The 24,498-nt window shown below is 44.6% G+C and overlaps 1 protein-coding gene across 1 annotated transcript in view; it reads left to right on the top strand.

The window, feature by feature from the left end:
• Positions 1–4,800: 4,800 nt before the first annotated feature.
• Positions 4,801–24,498, top strand: part of slc44a4 (solute carrier family 44 member 4) — a 68,895-nt gene continuing 49,197 nt past the window's right edge. The window contains exon 1 of the mRNA XM_041213526.1: positions 4,801–4,940. Within this exon, the coding sequence (XP_041069460.1) occupies positions 4,898–4,940 (43 nt within the window). The 5' untranslated portion in view covers positions 4,801–4,897. The remainder of the gene's footprint in view (positions 4,941–24,498) is intronic.

The raw sequence follows: 24,498 nt of genomic DNA, 5'->3' as shown, positions 1-24,498 counted from the left end.
TTTCTTAGGCAGGGAGATCAAAACTGAATGCAATAATCTAGGTGTGGTCTCACCAAGGCCTTGTATAACTGCAGTAAGACATCCCTAATGCTGAACTCAAATCCTGTTGCAATGAAGGCCAATATACTATTTGCCTTCCTAGTTGCTTGCTACACCTGCCTATTTACTTTAATTGACTGGTGTACAAAGACACCCAGATCCCTTTGTACATTCGTATTTCCCAATATATCACCATTTAAATAATACTGTGCCTTTCTGTTTTTCACAATGAACCGTATAACTTCACATTTATCCATGTTATACTGTATTTGCCATGTGTTTGCCCACATACACAATTTGTCTAAATTGCCCTGAAGCCTCCTTGTATCCTCCTCACAATTCACAACCCTGCCCAATTTTGTGTCATCAGCAAATTTGGAAATATTGCATTTGGTTCCCTCATCCAAGTCATTTATATATATTGTGAATAGCTGGGGCCCAAGCACTGATCCCTGCAGTACACCACTAGTCATAGAGATAAAAGCAAAAAAACTGCGGATGCTGGAAATCCAAAACAAAAACAGAATTACCTGGAAAAACTCAGCAGGTCTGGCAGCATCGGCGGAGAAGAAAAGAGTTGACGTTTCGAGTCCTCATGACCCTTCAATAGAACTCAGTTCTGTTGAAGGGTCATGAGGACTCGAAACATCAACTCTTTTCTTCACCACTAGTCACTGCCTGCCAACTGAAAAAAGACCCATTTATTCCCACACTCTCTTTTCGCTCAGTCAACCAACTCTCAATCCATGCCAGGATGTTACTCCAATCTCATGTGCTTTACTTTTGCCAACTAGCCTCTTATGTGGGACCTTATCAAAAGCCTTCTTGAAATCCAAATACACCACATCCACTGATTCTGCCTAATCTATTCTACTAGTTACATCCTCTAAAAACTCCAGTAGATTAGTTAAACATGATTTCCCTTTCATAAACCCATGCTGACTTTGTCTAATCCCGTTAATGCTTTCCAAGTGTTCTGTTACCACGTCTTTTATAATAAACTCTAGCATTTTCCCCACTACTGCTGTTAGGCTAACTAGTCTGTAATTCTCTGTTTTTTCTCTCCCTCCTTTTTTAAATGGTGGGGTTACATTTGCCACCCTCCAATCTGTAGGAACTATTATTGAATTTTGGAAGATGACCACCAATGCATCCAATATTTCCAGGGCCACTTCCTTTAGTGTTCTGGGGTGTAGATTATCAAATCCGGGGATTTTTCAGCCTTTAACCCCATTAATTTCTCTCGTACCATTCTAATTACTAATACTGATTTTCTTCAATTTCTTCCTCTCACTAGACCTTTGGTTCCCTAACGTTTCTGGAAAATTATTTGTGTCTTCTTTTGTGAAGACAGAACTAAAATATGTGTTCAATTCTCCTGACATTTCTTTGTTCCCCATTATAATTTCCTCCATCTCTGACTGTGAGGGACCCATGTTTGTCTTTGCTAATCGTTTACTCTTCACATATTTATAGAAACTTTTACAGTCAGTTTTTATGTTCCTTGCAAGTTTACTCTCACACTCCATTTTCCCCTTCTTGATCAATCCTTATGTCCACTTTTTCTGAATTCTAAACTGCTTCCAGTCCTCAGGCTTGCTGCTTTTTCTGGCAATTTTATATGTCTCCTCTTTGGATCCAATACTAACTCTAATTTCTTTTGCAAGCCATGGTTGAACCACTTTTCCCATTTTATTTTTGTGCCAGACAGGAATGAATAATTATTGTAATTCATGCATACGTTCCTTAAATATTAGCCATTCCTATCCACTGTCAACCCTTTAAGTAGGGTTCCCCAATCCATCATTAACAACTCACGCCTCATACCCTCGCAGTTCTCTTTATTTAGATTCAGGACCCTAGTTACAGACTCAACTTCTTCACTCTCCATCCTAATGAACAATTCTATCATTTTATGCAAAAACAAAAATAGCTGGAAAAGCTCAGCAGGTCTGACAGCATCTGTGGAGAGGAAACATTAGTTAACATTTTGAATCTGTATAACTCTGTCTTCCTCTCCAAAGATGCTGTCAGACCTGCTGAGCTTTTCCTGCTATTTTTGTTTTTGTTTCAGATTTCCAGCATCTGCAATATTTTGTTTTTATCTATCATTTTATGGTTGCTCTTCCCCAAGGGACCCTGCACAACAAGATTGTGAATTAATCCTTTCTCATTGCACAATACCCAGTCTAGGATAGCCTGCTGTCTAGTTGGTTCCTCAATGTATTGGTCTAAAAAACCATTTTGTATACACTTCAAGAAATCCTCCTTCACAGTGTTATTGCTAGTTTGGTTTGTCCAATCTATATTTGGATAAAAGTCACCCAGGATTAAAGTTGTATCCTTATTGCATGCATCTCTATTTTCCTGCTTAATGCCTTCCCTTACATCTCCATTACTGCTTGGGGTCTATAGACAACCCCTACCAACATTTTCTGCCCCTTGGTGTTTCCTATCTCCACCCAAGCATATTCCACATCATGATTTCCCGAGCCAACATCCTTCCTCAATATTGCATTGATTTCCTCCTTTACTAACAATGCTACCCCACCTCCTTTCCCTTTTTGCTTGTCCTTCCTAAATATTGAATACTCCTGAATGTTCAGTTCCCATCCTTAGTCACCCTGCAGCCATGTCTCCATGATTGCAACCATATCATAACGTTTATATCTATTTGTGCCGTTAATTCATCTACCTTATTGCGAATGGCCTCTGCATTAAGATACAATGCCTTTCGGCTTGTCTTTTAAACCTTGTTAGTCATCTTACCTTTACTTTGCACTATGATTCCATTTGTTTTTGCCCTTGTTTTTTCTGCCTTCCACTTATGCTTCTTACTTTTCTGTCTTTTGTTTCTATCATTGTTTTCACCTCCTCGGTCTTCTTGCTCAGGTTCCCATTCCCTTGTCCTTCTAGTTTAAACCCTCCCTGACCGCACTAGCAAATACCTCTCCCGCCCCGAGGACATTGGTCCCGTCCTGTTTGAACTGGTCCCACCTTCCCAGAACTTGTCCCAATGTCCCAGGAATCTGAATCCCTCCCCCCTGCATAATTTCTCCAGCCATGTATTTATCTGATATATCCTGTTACTTCTACTCTCGCTAGTATGTGCCACTGGTAGTAACCCCAAGAGTACTATCTTTAAGGTCCTAATTTTTAATCTACTATCTAACTCCCTATATTCAGCTTGTAGGACCTCATCCTTTTTTTTAACCTATGTCATTGGTATCAATATGTACCATGACTACTGGCTGTTCACCCTCTCCCTTCAGAATGCCTTGCAGCCTCTCCAAGACATCTTTGACCTTGGCACCAGGTAGGCAACATTTCAGGGAGTCTCTTTTGCGGCTGCAGAAACACCTGCCTGTTCCCCTTCCTATTAAATCCCCTATCACTATAGCCCTGCCACTCTTCTTCCTCCCCTCTTGTGAAACAGAGCCACCGGTGGTACCATGAACTTGGCTCCTGCTGCTTTCTCCCAAGAGATTATCTCCAAAAAAACGGTATATCTGTTAGAGAGAGGGGCAGTCACAGGGGACTCCTGTACTACCTGCCTTCCTCTACACTGCATGGTGGTCACCCATCCCCTTTCTGCCTGCTCAGTCTTTACCTGTGGTGTGACCACCTCACTGAACATGCTGTCTACGATTATCTCAGCATCGTGGATGCTCCACAGTGATCAACCTGCAGCTCCAGCTGCGAAATGCGGTTAACCAGTAGCTGCAGCTGGACACACTTCCTGCACACATGGTCACCAAGGACACTGGAAGTGTCCATGAATTCCCACATATCGCAGGAGGAGCATATCATATATGTGAGCTCTGCTGCCATGACTTCCCTTTAGATTAAACTTGATAGTTACTCCCTTTAAATAATACTAATTATGCTAGGGCCCTATTCCACTCCAAACACTGCCACTGCACCCTAAAGTCCTTACCTTTTTATGTTTAAACTAATGGACTGCAGCAATTTAATTAGCAGAAAAAGAAGTAGAAGATAGTGGTAAAGAGACAAAGCACTGGCCCATATAAGATTCTGAGGGGCCTTGACAGGGTGGATGTGGAGAGGATGTTTCCTCTTGTGGAAGAATCTAAAACTAGGGGTTATGGTTTAAAAGTAAGGGGCTGCCCATTTAAAACAGAGATGAGGCTTTTTATTTTCACTCAGTGTCGTGAGTCTTTGGAACTCTCTTCCTGAAAAGGTGGTGGAAGCAGAGTCTTTGAATATTTTTAAGGCAGAGTTGGATAGATTCTTGGTAAGCAAGAGGCGGTGACAGGTTATCGGTGCTAGATGGGATGCAGATTTCAGGTTACTATCAGATCAGCCATGATCCTATTAAATGGTGGAGCAGGCTCGAGGGGCTGAATGGCCTATTCCTGCTCATTGTATGTTCCTACCTGAGTGCAAATGTCAAAATAATGCTGATCAGGTCAAAGACGTGCTGGAGACACTGAGAGCTGAGTTAAAATCATTAGCAAGGATTGTATTTAAGCATCAAACTTTTAAAAGTAACTGCAGAGTTTAACATTGGACCTGTGCAGTTTAATGCACAAAGGGTTTGGGTGAACAGTAATTCACCACCTCTGTTCATCACTGGGGGAGTCAGTGAGTCAGGAGCCCTCTGGATTCACCTTGAGGAAGCCTTCTTTCCACCTGGTGCCCTTGAAGTGCCGGTAGGCGGGGCCAGCAGGTGCTAGTGGGCGGGGCCAGCAGGTGTATATAGGGAGGTTGCAGGTGCAGCTGATGTCGTCAGCAGGGAGTAGTGTCTATGTCGTTTAGGTGAGCTGTACGTGCAGAGGCGGATAGAGGGGCGCAGGAGCGGCACTGAGCAAGCAGCGGCAGCGGCAGCGGCAGCGGAATGGGCAAGAAAAAGAAGGAAGTGAGCAGTTCCGAGCCCTACGGTAAGAGGGGAGGGGACGTGGGGCCAGGACAGGAGGATGTGGGCTGCGGTTGAGCATGGGGCGGGTAGGGGAAGAGCGGCATACATTGGACAGAGTGGAGTGTGGACAGCTTGGGGGAATGGGTTTGTTGGGCATGGGGGTAGTTTTGGGATTGGGCATATATTGGACAGGGTGGAGTGTGGGCAATGGTTGGGGAGTGGGTCTGTTGGGCATGGGATAGGGTTGGGATTGGACATGAGCTGGACAGTTTGAGGGTGGGTATGGGTTGTCCTGAGGCTATTTTCCTTTGAGTATCTCAGTCCATGCAAATTATGGAGCTGCTTGAATCCGCTTTTGCTTTTTTTAATCAGATAAAATCTGACGAGAAAAAGCATTGGATTTATGAAATTCTGTTTGTCTATTAAACCCTTTGTATCTTTCCACTGTACCCTCCTTCTGTAAGACCGTCCTCAAAAGCCACCTCTTCAAAATAAAAAAAATATTTGTTTTTTCTTGCTCTGCAACTTATTTGTTTGTTAAAGGTAATGTCTATAATTAAAGTTGCAGTCTGCCAGTGGTGTGGAAAAGATTGCATGCAGTTGGTGTGTGATGATTTACTGTCGGTGGGTACAGTACATTTGGTCCCAGAGCTATTGACCAGTCTGAATCATGTGGCGGTGGCTTTTGACTGAATGTTTCCACATGATTTCCGACCAGGACTTTACTCAAAGTAGTTAAAGTATGAAGCACTATTTTTATAAGTGAGTTTCTGACCATAGGTGATTATTTTGTTTATCAGAGCTCCAGGTCATTTGGTGTTGCAGCAATGGCTGCCTTCAAATTAATGTCAATCTGGTGTGGGCAGGGTTCTGCTTGGTAACATTATAGGTTACAGTGTTGAACGTACAGCACTTTCGGATGATGGAATGTTGTTTTTCTTAATCCTTGCATCCTGTGTGACTGTGAACAATCGACCAGGAAGAGGTAGCGTCACAGGGTTGCAAATGAAAGAGGATGATCACTGTCCATCTAAATAATCCAACACAATATCTGATGGTTAAGAGGGACGGGTCTTTCTGGTTTGAATGGTGGGATGTTTAAAAGGAATTATCCTTTCCTTTTGAAGGAAGTGAGTAACTCGCCTCCTGGTTCCCCAAAGCCTGTCCACCATCTACAAGGCTCAAATCAGGAGTGTGATGGAATACTCTCCACTTGCCTGGATGAGTGCAGCTCCAACAACACTCAAGAAGCTTGACACCATCCAGGACAAAACAGCCTGTTTGAAGGGCACTCCATTCACCACCTTCAACATGAACTCCCTCCAGCACCGATACACAGTCACAGCAGCGTGTACCATCTACAAGATGCACTGCAGCAACTCACCAAGGCTCTTTCGACGACACCTTCCAAACCTGTGACCATAGAAGGACAAGGGCAGCAGATGCATGGGAACACCATCACCTGCAAGCTCCCCTCCAAGTCACTCACCATCCTTACTTGGAAACGTATCACTATTCTTTCACTGTCACTGGGTCAAAGTCCTGAAACTTCCTCCCTAACAGCACTGTGAGGGTACCTACAGCTCATGGCCCGCAGCAGGTCAAGAAGGCAGCTCGCTACCACCTCCTCAAGAGCAATTGGGCAATAAATGCTGGCCTAGCCAATGATGCCCACACCCCATGAGAGAATTATTAAAATTCATTACGTGAGTTGATTTTGTTTTGAAAGGCTTGCAGTTGTCCACACTTAGACAGCTCTGTTCCTGCCCCATTTCCCCCTCTTCCCCCTCCTTCACCCTTCGCCCTGGGTGCCACGTGGCAGGGCAATGAGTCCATCTTGTCCCCTGAATGCAGAACAAACTGCTGCCCAGGGGTTGTGTGGGAAGGCTCGGATTTAAGTTCACATTGACATGCTGAATCTGGAGTCAGGGCTTCACTGGAAATGGGGACTTGTTGTTTGAACAGAGACTGGGGAGCCAAACTGGGGCTGGCAAACTGAAGAACAGATACAGGGCACTGAAACACAAGAGATAGAGGGGGAGCGGTCACAGGGGTAGAGGTCTGAGCAGCTCTTGGCTAGGGAGACCAAAACCCTGAAGTTGGTTGCCTGAGAAGCTGACGGGAGCCTGGTGCCAATGAGATGATGCACCTTAGCATTGTGGGTGTCGCAATTTGGATGGTAGAAGCTGGGAGGTCAAGACCTTGGGTTATATTAACCCCTGTTGGCCTGCTGCTCTCGTAATGCAAACGGAGGCTGATTTTTTTTTCTTTTTGAAGGATTTCCAAAGATTGAGCCAATACAGATGGAAACATTTTGATGCTGTTTCTGGAGGCTTTTTGGAATACTGCAGTGCCCATGATGGCATTTGCTATTCCACACTGTAATACAATCATGACAGAACTGATTAACTTGTAATTCAATCATTTCCCAGTTGAGGGTTGTTCATAGTTGCAGCTTCACTGTTTAGTATGTTTAAAATGCGAATTGTTGAGCTCTGAGTTTATATTATGCTCAGGAATCAGTTCCTCTTGATGCTGATGAGAAGTCATGTGTATCTATGCAATAAACTTGTAATATTCATTAACCAGGGCAATCATCAGGGATTCTCTCATCAATGCCTCTGAACTTCAAGGACTTAAGCACAAGAATGTAAGGAAGGATATACTTGGCCTGGAAGGAGGGCAATGAAGGTGGTGCAGTGGATTAATAATCCAGAGGTCCAGGCCAATGCTCTGGGGTCATGGGTTCAAATCCCACCACAGCAGCTGGTGGAATTTAAATTCCATTATAAATTTGGAATTAAAAGATCGTCTAGGTTCATGATGACCATGAAACTATCACTGATTATTGTAAAAACCCATCTAGTTCACTAATGCCTTTTAGAGAAGGAAATCTGCCATCCTTAACTGGTCTGGCCTGTTCCAGACCCACAGCAATATGGTTGACTCTTAACTGCCCCCTGAAATGGCCCAGCAAACTACTCAGTTCCAGGGCAATTAGGGATGGGCAACAAATGCTGGCCTTGCCAGTGACGCCCACATCCTGTCAAAGAATAAAGGAAAAAAAAATTAAACTGATTTCCAGGGTGAGGGAATGGCCCTATGAGGAGAGGCTGAGTAAATTAGCTGATGCTCTCTGGGGTTTAGGAGAATGCGAGGTGATCTCATTGAAACATATAATTTTTAAGAGGCTTAACAGGTTAGATATTGAGAAAATGTTTCCCCTGGCTAGGGAATCTAGAACACAGGATCACAGTCTCAGAAGATTTAGGACTGAGAGGAGGAGAAATTTCTTCACTCAGAGTTGTGAATCTTTGGAATTGTCTACCCCAGAGAGCTGTGGATGCTGCATCATTGAATATATTCAAGGTTGATGTTGATAGATATTTGGACACTAAGAGAATTAAAGGATCTTGGTATAGTGCAAGAAGGTGGAGTTGAGGTAGAAGGTTGAATGGTGCAGCAGGCTCAAAGGGCTGAATGGCCTACTCCAGTTCCTTACTCTCCATTTCTTATGCAAGTACTTACTACATTACATAGAATTCTGTGATGTGGATCATTGAAAGCTTTTAAATCTTTCGTAGCAAGATCACCAGGCAGTGCTGACTGAATCAGTAATTAATGTAGGGGATGATCCCCATTGCTGTTTGAATTCCAATCAACTCTCATTGACCCTTTCTGACCAACCCTTCCATGTCCAGTTGGTGCTTAGTTATGGATGAACATTTGTGGGCTCAACTGCTCACTCGAATGCCAGGGTATGTCCCTTGTCCAAGGATTGAAGGAAATCAGCCTCAGGAGTCGAGGGTGGAGTTGATGAGGTCAATTTTGCACAAGGAATGTTCTTTGTTGCCAACACTACCTGTGGAAATCTAATCACCTTGATATGAAGATGGGGGAGGATGTGGTGTCTTTGTGGACGCGGTGTTACAGGTGCACCTTCCTATCCTTTTCACTGTATGTATTTCACCATACCCTGGTTGAGGCAAGATATTTTATACCTTGAGCGTTGCAGCCCAGAACCCTCCGACATAGAATGGTTACAGCACAGAAAGAGGCCAGTTGGCCCCTCATGTCTGTGCCAGCTCTCGGCAAGAGCAATCCCACTAGTCCCGCACCCCCACAAGAACACCATTCAGTGTGATCATAGCTGATCTTGGGCTTCAACTCCATTTTCCCGCCTGCTCCCCATATCCCTTAATTCCCCGAGAGAGGAGATGGTGTCTATCCCATCCTTAAATGTATTCAACCATGGAGCATCCTCAACCCTCTGGGGTAGAGAATCCCAAACATTCACAACCCTTAGAGTGAAATAATTTTTCCTCATCTCAGTCCTAAATGATCGACCTCTTATCCTGAGACTGTGCCCCTGTGTTTTAGATTACCCAACCAATGGAAACAATCTCTCAGCTTCCACCCTATCAGGACCCTTCAGAAAGAGATCACCTCTCATTCTTCTAAACTTCAGAGAATATAAGCCCAATTTACCCAGCCTCTCAACATAGGACAACGCCCTCCTACCTCATCCCAGTGAATAATTTAATGATCCTTCGTTGTACTACCTCCAATGCAAGATTATCCTTTCATAAAGTGGAGACCAAAACTGCACACAGTATTCCAGACATAGTCTCATCAAAACCCTGTACAACTGTAGCAAGACTTGATTCTTGTACTCTAATCCCCTTGCAAAATAGGCTAATGTGCCATTTGCCTTCCTAACTGCTACTCCCCCACCTTTTTCTCATAGCCCTGCAAATCTTTTCAGATAATGACTCACTTATCTTCTGAAAGCCATAGTTGAACCAATCTCCACTGCACTCTCAGGCAGCAAATTCCATATCCTAACCACTTGCAGCATTTAAAAAAAATTCTCAGTTTGAAAATAGAGTTGAAGCCCAAGATCAGCTATGATCACACTGAATGGTGTTCTTGTGGGGGTGCGGGACTAGTGGGATTGCTCTTGCTGAGAGCTGGCACAGACATGAGGGGCCAACTGGCCTCTTTCTGTGCTGTAACCATTCTATGTCGGAGGGTTCTGGGCTGCAACGCTCAAGGTATAAAATATCTTGCCTCAACCAGGGTATGGTGAAATACATACAGTGAAAAGGATAGGAAGGTGCACCTGTAACACCGCGTCCACAAAGACACCACATCCTCCCCCATCTTCATATCAAGGTGATTAGATTTCCACAGGTAGTGTTGGCAACAAAGAACATTCCTTGTGCAAAATTGACCTCATCAACTCCACCCTCGACTCCTGAGGCTGATTTCCTTCAATCCTTGGACAAGGGACATACCCTGGCATTCGAGTAAGCAGTTGAGCCCACAGTTTGAGAGGAGTGAAAGAGACTGGGGGCAGACTAGCTCACAGATTTTCCCAGCCCTGTGGTGTTGAGCACTGGATCACGGACCAGGACCATGAGGCTGCTGGTGTCATAAAGTGGGTTTAAAAGTTAAAGGATCTGGTAGTCAGCACTCAACTGAAACGCATTCCCTGGTTAGTCCTGTGACAGAGAGAGGGGGGTACATTGATTTTTGAATATTACAAATATTATAAATTGCAATCATCTGAAGCAGTGCCATTAAACTTGAGCAGTCGCCAATAGAGTGTATGAATAAATTAAATCTAGTATTGCTAATGTTTTGGATCCGGCGGCAATTTGGGTGAATTATACTTCCCCACACATGCAACCTCCACATTAAGAAGGACAAGTGCAGGAGATGAATGGGGACACCACCACCTGCAAGTTCCCCTCCAAGTCGCACAACCTCCTGACTTGGAACTTTATCATAACAGGGGTAGACCATTTAGCCCCTCAAGCCTTTCCACCATTCAATAAGATCATGGGTGATCCGCAGCCCCTAACTCTTTTATCCCATTTCGGCTGATCCTTCACTGCCACTGGGTTAAAATCCTGGAACTCCTTTTGGGTGTACCTATGCCATTGGGACTGCAGTGCTTCAAGAATGCAGCTCACCACCACCTTTTTAAGGGCAATTAGGGATGGGCACTAAACCCTGGCCTAGCCAATGATGCCCACATCCCGTAAATATAAATAAAAGAAACCTGAGACTGATGAGTAGGAAGCAGGAGTTTATAAGACCGACTTTATCACTGTGTGGCTGAATAATTAACATCTATTTTGCAACTGCCGTAATTGAACAATAAAAAGACTCCTCATCACATTTTAATTGGACTCCTGACTAGATTCAGGCCTATTGCACTCCAGGAAGTGTTGGTGTTTAATGATTGTGTGTGCCTCTGGGGATCTTTATGATGTGCACTGGGCTCAAGGTGCTGGTGTGACTTCAAGCAAACAACATTCTTCACAAAGTCTCATGCCTGTGTTGAATCTGAGGTTCAGTTGCTGAGTTAGCGTTGGTGTTTGACTGACTGTAGTGAATGAGATGTGTTTCTGTAGTGCTGCACACGACCTCGAGTTGATAGGCTACTTTCCCCAAGTTTGTCAATGTTTCTCTCCGCTTAGTCCCTTGCTCCCCTGTCTATCTTCCTGGGATTGCTGATCCCGATACCCTCTGCTACCTCATCCAAGGGGGTATTCTTCCATATATGAGATTTATTAAGTGACCAGAGGGATATCTGTCTGTGCCGGGTGAAGAATCCTGCTTTGGACACCATGAAGTAGGTTTCGTAGTCTTGAAAATATTAACAGTGAGCATCCTAGCCAAGCCTGGTGGGCCATTAGTTAACACTTGACTCTAACGGAGAGAGCGTTCTCTCTTTAAGAGCAGAATCTATCCGGTATTTCACTTATTCCAGAGAGTAACACTGGTGTTTGATCCTGTCTGTCCTATTCTGCCAAATCTGAATGGCAGTAGAGGTTTCTTACCAGTAAACCACATGCTCGGGGTTAGTTTTCACATGTACACTGCAGACATCCAGCTCTACCTCACCGCCACCTCTCTTGACTCCTCCACTGTTGCTTAATGATTAGATTGCTTATCCCTCATCTAGTAGTGGATGAGCAGAAATTTCCTCCAATTAAATATTGGGAAGACTGAAGCCATTGTTTTCAGTCCCCAATTCAAACTCTATTCCCTAGCTACCAACTCCATCCCTCTCCCTGGCAACAGTCTGAGAATAAGCCAGTTTGTTCACAACATTGGTGTCACATTAGATCCCGAGATGAGCTTCTGACCACTGCTAAGACAGCCTATTTCCACCTCCGTAACTGTCCCTGTCTCAGCTCATCTGCTGAAACCCTTATTCCTGTCTTCACTACCTCTGGTCTCAACCATTCCAATGCACTCCTGGCTGGTCTCCTACAATCTACCTTTTTTAAACTTAAGGTCATCCAAAACTCTGCTGTCCATGTCATAACTTGCACCAAGATCTGTTCCCTTATCACCACTCTCGCCTTACCAGCTGACCTACATTGGCTCCCGGAAAAGCAATGCCTCGATTTTAAAATTCTCATCTTGTTTTCAAATCTTTCCGTGGCCTCGTCCCCACTCTATCTGTGTAACCTCCTCCAGGCCCTCAATCCTATGAGGTAGCTGTGCTGCTGTATTCTGACCTCTTGAGCATTCCCAGTTATACTCGCTCCATCATTGGTGGCCGTGCCTTCAGCCGCCTGGGCCACAAGCTCTGGAATTCCCTCCCTGATACCTCTCCATCACTCCACCTTGCTTCCCTCCTTTAAGATGCTTCTTAAAACTAACCAAGCTTTTGGTTATCTGACCTAATAACACCTTGTGTGTCTCAGTGTCATATTTTGTTTTAGAATGCTCCTGTGAAGTGCCTTAATTCGCATGTTTTATGAGGTTATAGACATTACATAAATATAAGTTGTTGCTATTAAGCTCCCCAGCTTTGCAGTGAACAGGAACTCTATATTGTCCCTGTGGTTCAGGTGCTCAGAGACTCGAACACCTGAGTCAATACAGAGCTACCCGAGTATTGAGTAGGTCTTCAATCCTCCCCTGCTAGCAAAGGCCTCTTGTATACTCAAGACACCTCTATTGGTGCTTCACATCTGCTGATTGATGACACATCAAAAGCCAATGTTTTCTAAGCAAACACAGCTTCCAATTTGCGCACAGGAAGGTCCCACAAACTGCGATGCTCTAGATGGCCACTTAAATCTGCTTGGCTGTTGGTTGAGGGACTGGGGAGGTTTTCCAAATGGTGGCCGTGGCACCCACCCCTGAGGACAGGTGGGGGTCTCGGTTTGAAGCCTCGTCGACAGACAGTGCCTACGGCAGTGCAGCACTCCCTCTGCGTGCGTCAGCCTAGATGATGCATTCAAGTCTCTGAGTGTTTGAACTCGGGCGAGGAAGCTACCACTGAGGTACAGCTGAGGCGTGGCACATAGATTCAAGAGTTGGATAGACCAGAGAGGTAGCACTGGAGGAAAAAAAACCTTTGTTAAAGCAAGTGATGACCTTCCTCTCTCTGCATGAGCACTAAGTATCTGAGCTTTCAAATGGAAGGTGCCCTCGTTGGAGATCAGAGCTTATTCTGCATGTGCCGAGAACTTCAAAAGTTAATTGTGTGACATTGTTATTGAGAAACTCATAAACCATGATTAAATACAAGATCCTTTAGTGAGAACAACTTATATTTTCAGAGAGACATTGTACAATCATGGAGAAATCAATACTATGGGAGTTTGGTGTAGGCATTTTAACCCAGTGCCACTGTGATGGCTGGTGAGGAGAATTGTCTTTACAAACTCCTGTGGAACAGGATAGTTTCCCCAGGTTTGAGCCCCCCACCCCTGCCCTGCTGCAGAAGCCGGTCTTGGGGGGGGGGGGGGGGTTGAGGTTGGCGTAAGGGTGCTGTGGTGCCCTCCCAATCCTCTTCCAGTAGACTCTACCCAGAGTCCTATGTGGGTGCCAGGCAGAAGACAAGATTTGCTTTGCGATGCCTTTTCTTTTTATTCTTTCCTGGAGTGTGGGCATCGCTGGCAAAGCCAGCATTTGTTGCCCATCCCTAATTGCCCTTGAAAGGGGTGGTTTGCTAGGCCATTTCAGAGGGCAGTTAAGAGTCAACCACATTGCTGTGGGTCTGGAGTAATCTGGAGGCTGAGTCATTGAATAAATGTTTTTTATTCAATGACTGTGTGACTGGCAAGGCCAATGTTAATTGTCCTTGAGATGGTGCTGGTGAAAAATATTTAAGGCTGAGTTAGATTCTCGACTGGCAAGGAATTTGAAGGTTATGGGGGTGGTGAAGGCAGGAAAGTGGACATGAGGCCACAATCAGATCAGCCATGATCTTATTGAATGGCGGAGCAGGCTGGAGGGGCTGAATGGCCTCCTCCTGTTCCTAGTTCTTGAGTTCTGATGCAGCAGCTTTTTTATTTTCAAATTTTCTATTCGTTGAAAACTTGAGTTCAAAATCTCAAACTGGTGGGAGAGGGTTTGAACTCTCACTCGCCGGGTTACTAGCATAATATAAGTAACTTAACTGCTATGCCACCAAATCCTAAACAGGACCTTGATTTCCTAAAGGATAGACACTTGGATTCACTGATTCACTGAGGTACTGATTCACTAGTTAATGAAATTAGCCTTTTATTTCCACTGTACCCCCACCCCTCAGCCACTCTTTCCTCCCAAGGGTAGGATTTTATAGATGGTTAATCCCTGCAGCCCCCATTACCCTAAATGTAATATACCTCCCACTACCCTGGCCTAATCCACACCCAGGCAATAATTGACTAAGTGGCTACTGGACTGTGGAGACAGTGGTATAGCGGTAATGTCACTGGACTAATAGTCCAGAGCCCCAGGCAGCTGGTGGAATTTGAATTCATCAACAAATCCAGAATTGAAAGGTAGTCTCAGTAATGGTGACCATGGTAACTATCACCCATTACTATCGTGAAAACACACCTAGTTCTCTAATGTCCTTCAGGGAAGGAAATCTGCCATCCTTACCTGGTCTGGCCTACACGTGACCCCAATCCTGCACCACCCTGCTCAACCCTGAGCAACTCTTTGTACCAGCCCAGCAGCTCTTGCATTTATATGGCGCCTTGCATGACTTTGAGGTCCCAAAGCGTATTCATGGCCAACAGAGTGCTTCTCAGTTGTCGTGTAGTCACTGTTCGAAATGCAGCAGCCAGTTTGTGCACAGTAAGCTCCCACAAACAGCACCGAGGTAAATGATAATGTTCTGTTTGCAAGCTGTTTAGAGTTGTGTCGCACTTTGCCAAGGACCCACGGACTGCGGGGGTTCAAGAGAAGGGCCCTCTCGGGGCCTGGTAAGGGACGGACAATTCATTTCTGGCCTTGCAGTGACACCATATCCTGAGAATGAGATTTAAAACTTGGTGGGTGCATGCAGTTGAATCAGCCATCAAAGTGGGTGGACACTGAATTCCCCTGGGAGTAATGTTGGTGTCCCTGCTTTTTCAGGCCTTACTGAGGGACTGGTCCCTCCTAATGAGGGGGCTCTGTCCTGGTGGGAGGTGGTCTGAAGTGACAGAGGGAAGTTTGGGCTGGCTGACCCTAACTGAATCTTGAGGAGATAGTGAGGCAGTTTTCTTCCTGATCGCTTGTAGAGTCTCCAGCAACAAGGGAATATTGCTGGGGCAGAGAAAACACCCTTTTAGGCTTCACAAAGAGGATATATCCTGAGAGGAGATATACAGGAGAACGCAAGAAATAGGAGCTGGAGGAGACCATTCGGCTCATTGAGCCTGCTCCACCATTCAATACAATCATGGTGGACCTTTGGTTTCAATTCCACTTTCCCGCCTGCTCCCCATGTCCTTTGATTCCCAGAAAGACTCAAAATCTGGATATCTCAGCTTTAAGTGTATTCAAAGATGAAGAATCCACAACTGCCTGGGATAGAGAGTTCCAAAGATTCACAACCTTTTGAGTGAAGACATTTGTTTTCATCTGTCCTTTCATCCTGATACTGTGTGCCTGTGTTTTAGACCCTGCAGTCAGGGGAAGCAACCTCTGTGCCTACCCTGTCAAATCCCTTCAAGAACCTTGCATGTTTCAATGTATGTTCTTGAATGTTTCAATGTTCCAAACTGCAGAGGATATAACACAAACACAAAAATATCTGGAAAAACTCAGCAGGTCTGACAGCATCTGTGGAAAGGAAGACAGTTAATGTTTCAAATCCGAACTTTCATCAGAACTTTCTGATGATGAGTCATACGGACTCGAAACGTTAACTCTTTCTCTCCACAGATGCTGTCAGACCTGCCGAGTTTTTCCAGCTATTTTTACTTTTGTTTCAGATTTCCAGCATCTGCAGTATTTTGCTTTTATATTATTGCAGAGGATATAAGCCCAGTTTTCTCAGCGTTTCATCATAGGACTTATTATCCCTGGAACCAATCTAGTGAACTTTGGCTGTACCAGCTCCAATGCTTGTATATCCTCCCATGAATATGGAGCCTAAAACTGTAGACAGCACTCTAGATGTGGTCTCATCAATGCCCTATTCAGTTGTAACAAGACTTGCCTACTTTTCTACTCCAACACCTTCCAATAAAGGCCAACATTCTGTTTGCCTTCCTAACTGCTTGCTGTACCTGCATGTTAACTTTGTGTTCCTCTAGAAATAAACAGCTAGAAACAAGTGTGAATTTTTTAAGTTGGATGGTGAATGTGAGCTGGGGTGATGTTCGTGTGTAAGGTTGTGTGTGATAGGACTGCAGAGTTTTGGATGAGCTGAGGTTTAGGGAGCGAGATGGATGAGATTCCAGCCTGGACAGTAATTGGAATTATATTTATTGTGGGTTTCTCTTGGGATTGCTTGGCTTCATACTCTAAAACAGATCTTGCTAGAGGCAATGGTCTATTCATTCAAAATACCTTTATTTACATCACTAACTATCACAAAGTTATAGAACATCAGGACATAGCTACAGCTCCTCTCTAAGGTGCCTCTTACTCTCTCCTTGTGAGTGAAATCATTATGACATAGTTCCTAAAGCTTCTTCCACACATGCTCAGTAGCTATAATTGGAGTTAACCCTTTATTCTATAGGAATAATTGAATCTAGAAGTGGAAAAAGTGTGAGGGTTCCTGCAGCCAATGAAGTGGGCTGCTTTGTCCTGGATGGTGTCAAGCTTTCTTGAGTATTGTTGGAGCTGCACTCATCCAGGCAAGTGGAGAGTATTCCATCACATTCCGTTCTTGTGCCCTGTGGATGGTGGACAGGCTTTGGGGAGTCAGGAGGTGAGTTACTCATCACAGGATTCCTAGCCTCTGACCTACTCTTGTAGCCATAGTATTTATATGGCTAGTCCAGTTCAGTTTCTGGTCAATGGTAACCCCCAGTAGGTTGCTATGGGATCTAGCTAGATGGGCCAAATGGTCTTCCTCATCCATAGCTGGCCTGAGCTTCAACCAAATAGCACAATATAAATGTCTCCGTGAAACTAGGATAGTTCCTCAAACACTGCAAAACTTAAACAAATATTTGCATTTCTACAACACCTTTCACAACCACAGGGCATCCCCCAAAGCACTTTACAGTCAATGAAGTACTTTTTTGAAGTGCAATCACTTTGTGTACTGTGGCAGTCAATATGCGCACAGCAAAATCCCACAAACAGCAATGTGATCTTGACCAGGTAAGCTGAGGGATAAATATTGGCCCAGGATACTCCCTTACCCTTCTTCGAAATAGTGCCCCGGGATCTGTTACACCCACCCAAGAGGACAGACGGGGCTTCAGTTTATCCCCTTGGGGACTGTGGGCATCCCATTAATTACCCAACCTCTGCTTGAGCTCGGGTCACATATTTGATGCATATTGACTGCTGGGTTATGGCTTGTGTGCTCATGCTCACTTGCTCAATCAGGGTGGGGCTCATGCAAACAAGCTAAAAACATACACACTCCAGGATATGGCGACTGTGGCCGGGATGATAAAAGTGCAGGCACTGGATATACAAAGGGAGCAGCCTACGTGTGCTTGTCTGCACAGTGAAATGGTGAAACACATGTAAATCCATAGTTAACTGCGAAATCTTGTCTCAGGGGCAAATCGGGATCCTGAGATAAATGTAGCTTGCTGCTGAAATTGTATACACAATCATAGAATGAGAGAGCACAGGGGAATGCCATTCAGCCCATCATGCCTGTGCCGGCCCCTTGTTAGAGCTATATCTAATTAGCCCCACTTCCCTGTTTTATTTTTCTTTCAAGTATTTATCCAATTTTTTTTTTTGAAAGCTGTTTTCAGGCAACATGTTCCAGATTACAACAACTCGGGTTTGTTTTAAGGAAGTTTTTGATTATTTTGCCAATCACCATAAAAGCTGATTATCAACTCTGCTACTGCCAACTGTTCCTCCATATTTACCCTGTCAAAACCCTTCATGATTTTGAAAGCCTCTATTAAATCTCCTCTTAGCCTTCTCTGCTCTAGCCCAGTTTCTCCAGTCTCTCTACATGAACGGAACCATTCTCATAAATCTCCTCTGCCACCCTCCCCAAGGCCTTGGTATCCTTCCTAAAATGTGGCACCCAGAATTGGATGCAGTACTTCTCGTAAGGGCCTGACTCATGATCGATAGAAAGATTTAGCGCAATGAGATTGCAACAAGGAGAGTTGTATGTTGGCAAAAGCTTGGTCCCTGTGCTCCTTCCTCCTCTTCCTGTACTCCACCCAATCCAAATTTAGCTGCTGTGAACGTCTGTGGAGTATCTGCCAGTTCCAGCCATTAATACACCCGCTATCCCTGCAAGCCTGCCAAGTGCTAACGCTGCCTTGTCAAAAACAGTTCAGGGACCCTGATCTCCAAGGTACCCTATGGGCATAACAATATTAACCACCCATCCTGAGATGCCCTGAGAGCCAGCCCCATAGTGCTGGACTGGAGTCACTTATAGGCTGGGCCAGGTAAGAGTGACAGGTTCCTTTTATATTGTATTATTAACAGTGGGGCAGTGAGGCCTGGAGCTGGAGCCTAAGGAGTTAATATGCAGGTACAGTAAGCAATTAGGAAGGCAAATGGAATATTGGCTGTTATTGCAAGGGGCCTGGAGTATAAAATTAGGCAAGACTGGCTACAATTGCACAAGACATTGGTGAGACCACACCCTGGAGTACTGTGTATAATTTTTGTCCTCTTGCTTAAGGGGGGATATACTTGCATTGGAAGCTGCTTAGAGAAGGTTCACTAGGCTGATTTCTGGGATGGTGGGGTTGTCTTATGAGGAGAGGTTGAGCAGCTTGGGCCTAGACCCACTGGAGTTTAGAAGAATGAGAGGTGATCTTATTGAACCTTATAAGATTCTAAGGGGGCTTGACAGGCTGGCTGCTGAGAGGATGTTTCCCCTTGTGGGAGAATCTAGAACTAGGTGACATGGTTTCAAAATAAGGGGTCTCCCAATTAAGACAGAGATGAGGAGGAATTTCAACTCCCAGAGGGTCACTAATCTTTGGAATTCTCCTCCCTAGAGAGCAGCGGAGATTGGGTTATAAACATATTCAAGGCCGAGTTAGACAGATTTCTGATTAGCAAGGAAGTCGAAGGGTATGGAGGGACAGACGGGAAAGTGGAATGAAGGCCACAGTCATATCAGCCATGAGCATATTGAATGGTGGAGCAGGCTCGAGGGGATGAATGGCTCCTAATTCTTCTCATGTTATGCTCTTAATATTTATTTGCAGAGCCCATCTTACAAGCATGCATCTCTTAAACCAACAAACTCACTTTCAGTTTGCTCCTGTTTATAGGAGATCAATCCCCAGTTGATGCCCACTATCTGAATTTGATTAAGTATTTTATTAATATACAATTAACGCCTTTCTCTGAGGGATGTTAATGAACCATTATGGGTATCAGAATTTGATGTCACAGCTTGTCAGGGTCGAATTTGAATCCTGAACTATGAGTGCTGCTCCAGTACCATAGCTATGATACCAGTGTACCCACCTTGCATAAATTCACTAAATGACCATTGTCTTCCCTCATGCCAACACAACCACCCCCCCCCTCCCCCGACCCCCCGCCCCAATGTGACACCGCCACAACTCCTTCCAAACCTGTGGGAGCAACCCAACATTGCAAGATTGATCCCTCCAAATTCTTTTTCCAAGATAACAGTTTCAAAGATCACCTTCCCAAGGCATTTGGAGATGGACAATAAATGTGGCCTTGTTCACCTACCATTAGCCAGCTGTCCCCATAAAACCGGTCCTGTGTGACTGAACAATAATTTTGCGTCTGTCTTCTAACCCAAAGATCTATCACTAACTTTTGTGTGTGTCTGTGTGTGTGTCTGTGTGTGTGTCTGTGTGTGTGTCTGTGTGTGTGTGTCTGTGTGTGTGTGTCTGTGTGTGTGTGTCTGTGTGTGTGTGTCTGTGTGTGTGTGTCTGTGTGTGTGTGTGTCTGTGTGTGTGTGTCTGTGTGTGTGTGTCTGTGTGTGTGTGTCTGTGTGTGTGTGTCTGTGTGTGTGTGTCTGTGTGTGTGTGTCTGTGTGTGTGTCTGTGTGTGTGTCTGTGTGTGTCTGTGTGTGTGTCTGTGTGTGTGTCTGTGTGTGTGTCTGTGTGTGTCTGTGTGTCTGTGTGTGTGTGTCTGTGTGTGTGTGTCTGTGTGTGTGTGTCTGTGTGTGTGTGTCTGTGTGTGTGTGTCTGTGTGTGTGTGTCTGTGTGTCTGTGTGTCTGTGTGTCTGTGTGTCTGTGTGTCTGTGTGTCTGTGTGTCTGTGTGTCTGTGTGTGTCTGTGTCTGTGTGTGTCTGTGTCTGTGTCTGTGTCTGTGTGTGTGTCTGTGTGTGTGTCTGTGTGTGTGTCTGTGTGTGTGTGTGTCTGTGTGTGTGTGTGTCTGTGTGTGTGTCTGTGTGTGTGTCTGTGTGTGTGTCTGTGTGTGTGTCTGTGTGTGTGTCTGTGTGTGTGTCTGTGTGTGTGTGTGTGTGTGTCTGTGTGTGTGTGTCTGTCTGTGTCTGTGTGTGTGTGTCTGTCTGTGTCTGTGTGTGTGTGTCTGTCTGTGTCTGTCTGTGTCTGTCTGTGTCTGTGTGTGTCTGTCTGTGTCTGTCTGTGTCTGTCTGTCTGTCTGTCTGTCTGTCTGTCTGTCTGTCTGTCTGTCTGTCTGTCTGTCTGTCTGTCTGTCTGTCTGTCTGTCTGTCTGTCTGTCTCTACATTGATTTATGATACTGCAGGAGAGCTGCTGGGACTGAAATTGGCCAGGTGTGGTACCTGTATACACTGTGTATTCTGACTGACTAACCAAGTGTTCTGGAGCAGTCCTGTCTGAGAGTACAAATACAAACCCCTTGGTCCACTTTATGCCTCCAACTGAACTCGGATAACAAAACCAACTAGCTAAGCGCGTAGGACCAGATAATTCTATCTTGCTTACAAAGCACTGAATAATTGGAAGAGAAAAAGAATTGCGTATCCTGTGCCTTCTCAGCCTCAGGAAGTCCAGGAGTGCCTTACAGCCAATTTAGTTGTTCTGACGTGTGGTGTCTGTTATGATGCAGGGAAATCATTATCAACATGCTGTTATCACAGAGGTCTGTGCTTCAGTGCTTGGGGCTACTAGTGGCGAGAGTTTGTTTGGCAACCATAAAGCACCTCCTTTTCAGCACTGAATCCTCGAACTTGACTTAGGGCTGGAAATTAAAATCCATTTTCCCCGAGTGTTGTCCTTGAATCTTACTCCCATTGTCATGAGGAATATTATTAGAATTGCAGGTCGGATTCTCCATGAACTGTTGGAAGAATTTTCAGGGATGCTACATTGCAATGTAACATTAGAAACATAGAAGCTAGAAGCAGAAGTAGCCCATTCGGCCCTTCAAGCCTGCTCCGCCATTCATTATGATCATGGCTGACCATCCAACTCAATAGTCTGCTCCTGCTTTCTCCCCATACCCTTTGATCCCTTTCACCCCAAGAGCTATATCTAACACCTTCTTGAAAACATACAATGTTTTGGTCTCAACTACTTTCTATGGTAACATATTCCACAGGCTCACCACTCTCTGGGTGAAGAAATTTCTCCTCATCTCATTTGTGTGAAACGTAGTCACACCCGCAGGAGAACCTTGACCATTGTGATTCACGTGATGAGTTGATGCCTCTGTTGTGACATCACAATATGTTAGCACCAGAACGATGTTCTAAGAAGTCCTGTTGTCACTTTGAGTTCTCCTGTCAGTCTGTCCCTGTAGAATAATAGAATAGTTACATGCCAGAAAGAGGCCATTCAGCCCATTGTGCCTCTGCTGGGTCTCTGCAAGATCAACTCAGCTAGTCCCATCCCACCTCCCCCACTCCCCTCCCCCAATTTTTTCTGTGTAGTCCTCTCAGTCTTTCCTCTTCAGATTCCCTTTTGAAAGCGTTGACTGAATCTGCCACATTCTCAAGCCCTAAGCACTCACCATGTGAAAATGTTTTCCCTCATGCCATCATTGATTCTTTTGCCAGACAGCTCAAATTTGTGCCCATATGTTCACAATCCTTCTGCCAATTCTTTTTCTTCGTTCATGGGATGTGGGCATTGCTGGTTAGGCCAGCATTTATTGCCCACCCATAATTGCCCTTGAGAAGGTGGTGATGAGCTGCCTTTTTGAACCACTGTTGTCCGTGTAGTCTTGGTACACCCACAGTGCAGTTAGGGAGGGGGACAGTTTTTCCCTATTTACTCTGTTCAGATCCCTCATGATTTTGAATACCTCTATCAAAAACTCCTCTCAGCCTTCTCTTCAAGGAGAACAATCCCAATTTCTCCAATCTTGCTACAAAGTTTAAGTTCCTTACAGAACTGAAGCCAACATGCAGGTGCAGCAGGTAATTAGGAAGGTTAATTGCATGTTAGTCCTTATCCCGAGAGGATTTGAGTACAGGGATAGTGAAGTCTTGCTTCAATTGTATAGAAGCTTGGTTAGACTGCGCCTGGAGTGCAGTTTTGGTCCCTGTACCTCAAAGGATATTATTGCCATGAGGGAGTGCAACAAAGGTTCACCAGGCTTGTTCCAAGGATGGTGGGACTGTCTTATGAAGAGAGATTGGGGAAACTGGGCCTGTATCTCTAGAGTTTCAAAGAATGAGAGGCAATTGCATTGAAACCTACAAAATACTTAAAGGAATAGACAGGTTAGAAGTAGGTAACATGTTTCCCCTGGTTGGGGAGTCTAGAAGCAGAGGCTACAATTTCAAAATAAGGGAGAAGCCACTTAGGATCAAGATGAGGAGAAATTTCTTTACTCAGATGGTTGTGAATCTTTAGAATTATCTACCTCAGAGGGCTGTGGAAGCTCAGTCATTGAGTTTGTTTAAGTAGAGATTGATAAATTTCTGATTAACAATAACGTAACAGGTTATGGGGATAGTGTGGGTAAAAGGCATTGAAGTATTCAATCAGCCATGATCATATTGAATAGCGGAGCAGACTTGACTGGCTGAATGGCCTTCTCCTGTTCCCATGTTCTTCATCCCTGGAACCATTCTTGTGAATCTTTTCGAAACTCTCTCTAATTTTTTTCCTATCCTTCCTAAAGTGTGGTGCCCAGAACTGAACCCAATACTTCAGTTGAAGCTGAACCAGCATTTTATACAGGTTTAACATAACTTCCTTGCTTTTGAACTCTCTACCCCTATTGATAAAGCCCAGGATCCCGTATATGCCTTATTCAAAACTTTATCTAAGAAGCTATATATCTAAATGTGGTACCAATTAAATATATAAAACTATTAAGATAGTGTTGATAGTTGCACTAAAATATGTTGGGAAATAAAACTCTCCTTCTCTGAAATGAATGACGCAAGGAGCCAGTCATTATCGTCATCATACAAGATCAAGGACAGTTCATGAGAGCTTCTTCTGATTGCTGTGTTTTTGGCAATCATTTCTCGTTAATTTTCCTTCACTTATCCGCATTCTTGATCATATTGCTCACTTGTTCACAATCCTTCTGCCAATTTTTTTCTTCATTCATGGGATGTGGGCATTGCTGGCTAGGCCAGCATTTATTGCCCACCCATAATTGCCCTTGAGAAGGTGGTGGTGAGCTGCCTTTTAGAATTGCTGTTGTCCGTGTAGTCTTGGTACACTCACAGCGCTGTTGGGGAGGAGGACAGTTTCCCCCTATCTACTCTGTCCAGACCCCTCAAGATTTTGAATACCTCTATCAAAAACTCCTCTCAGCCTTCTCTTCTCCAAGCAGAACAATCCCAATTTCTCCAATCTTATTACATAACTCAAGTGCAAAATTTCCTCCCTTGGACAGGGGAGAATCACCTTTCACATCCTTTGGAGTTTCTTTATGTCTGGAATTCAATCTAGCATGGCTCCATGTCAACATTAATGGCAATTACATCATTAAACAGGTGATGGGAATTTACAAACCTATAAATGGGGATAGCTGGGACACTGGTGAGGTAGGGAAGTGTTGACTCTGTACTAAGTCAATTAATTCTCTGCAAGGAAAGACTCTCTGTCTCTGTTTTAACTTCACCAACTGGCTTGGGTCTGTGCAACACTGGAGTTAGCAGATGACAAGTTTGAGGAACCTCTTGAGTGGTGTTTGGCTGACTGGGATAGGGTTCAAACTACCAGATTCGGCCTGAGGGGGCTCGAGCTGGGGACTTACCCAGCCGGAAAATGTGCAGGCGGTGACTGAGGAT

This window comes from Carcharodon carcharias, chromosome 19, assembly GCF_017639515.1.
Source record: "Carcharodon carcharias isolate sCarCar2 chromosome 19, sCarCar2.pri, whole genome shotgun sequence".
Classification (NCBI taxonomy): domain Eukaryota; kingdom Metazoa; phylum Chordata; class Chondrichthyes; order Lamniformes; family Lamnidae; genus Carcharodon; species Carcharodon carcharias.
This window is presented reverse-complemented; position numbering and strand designations above follow the sequence as displayed.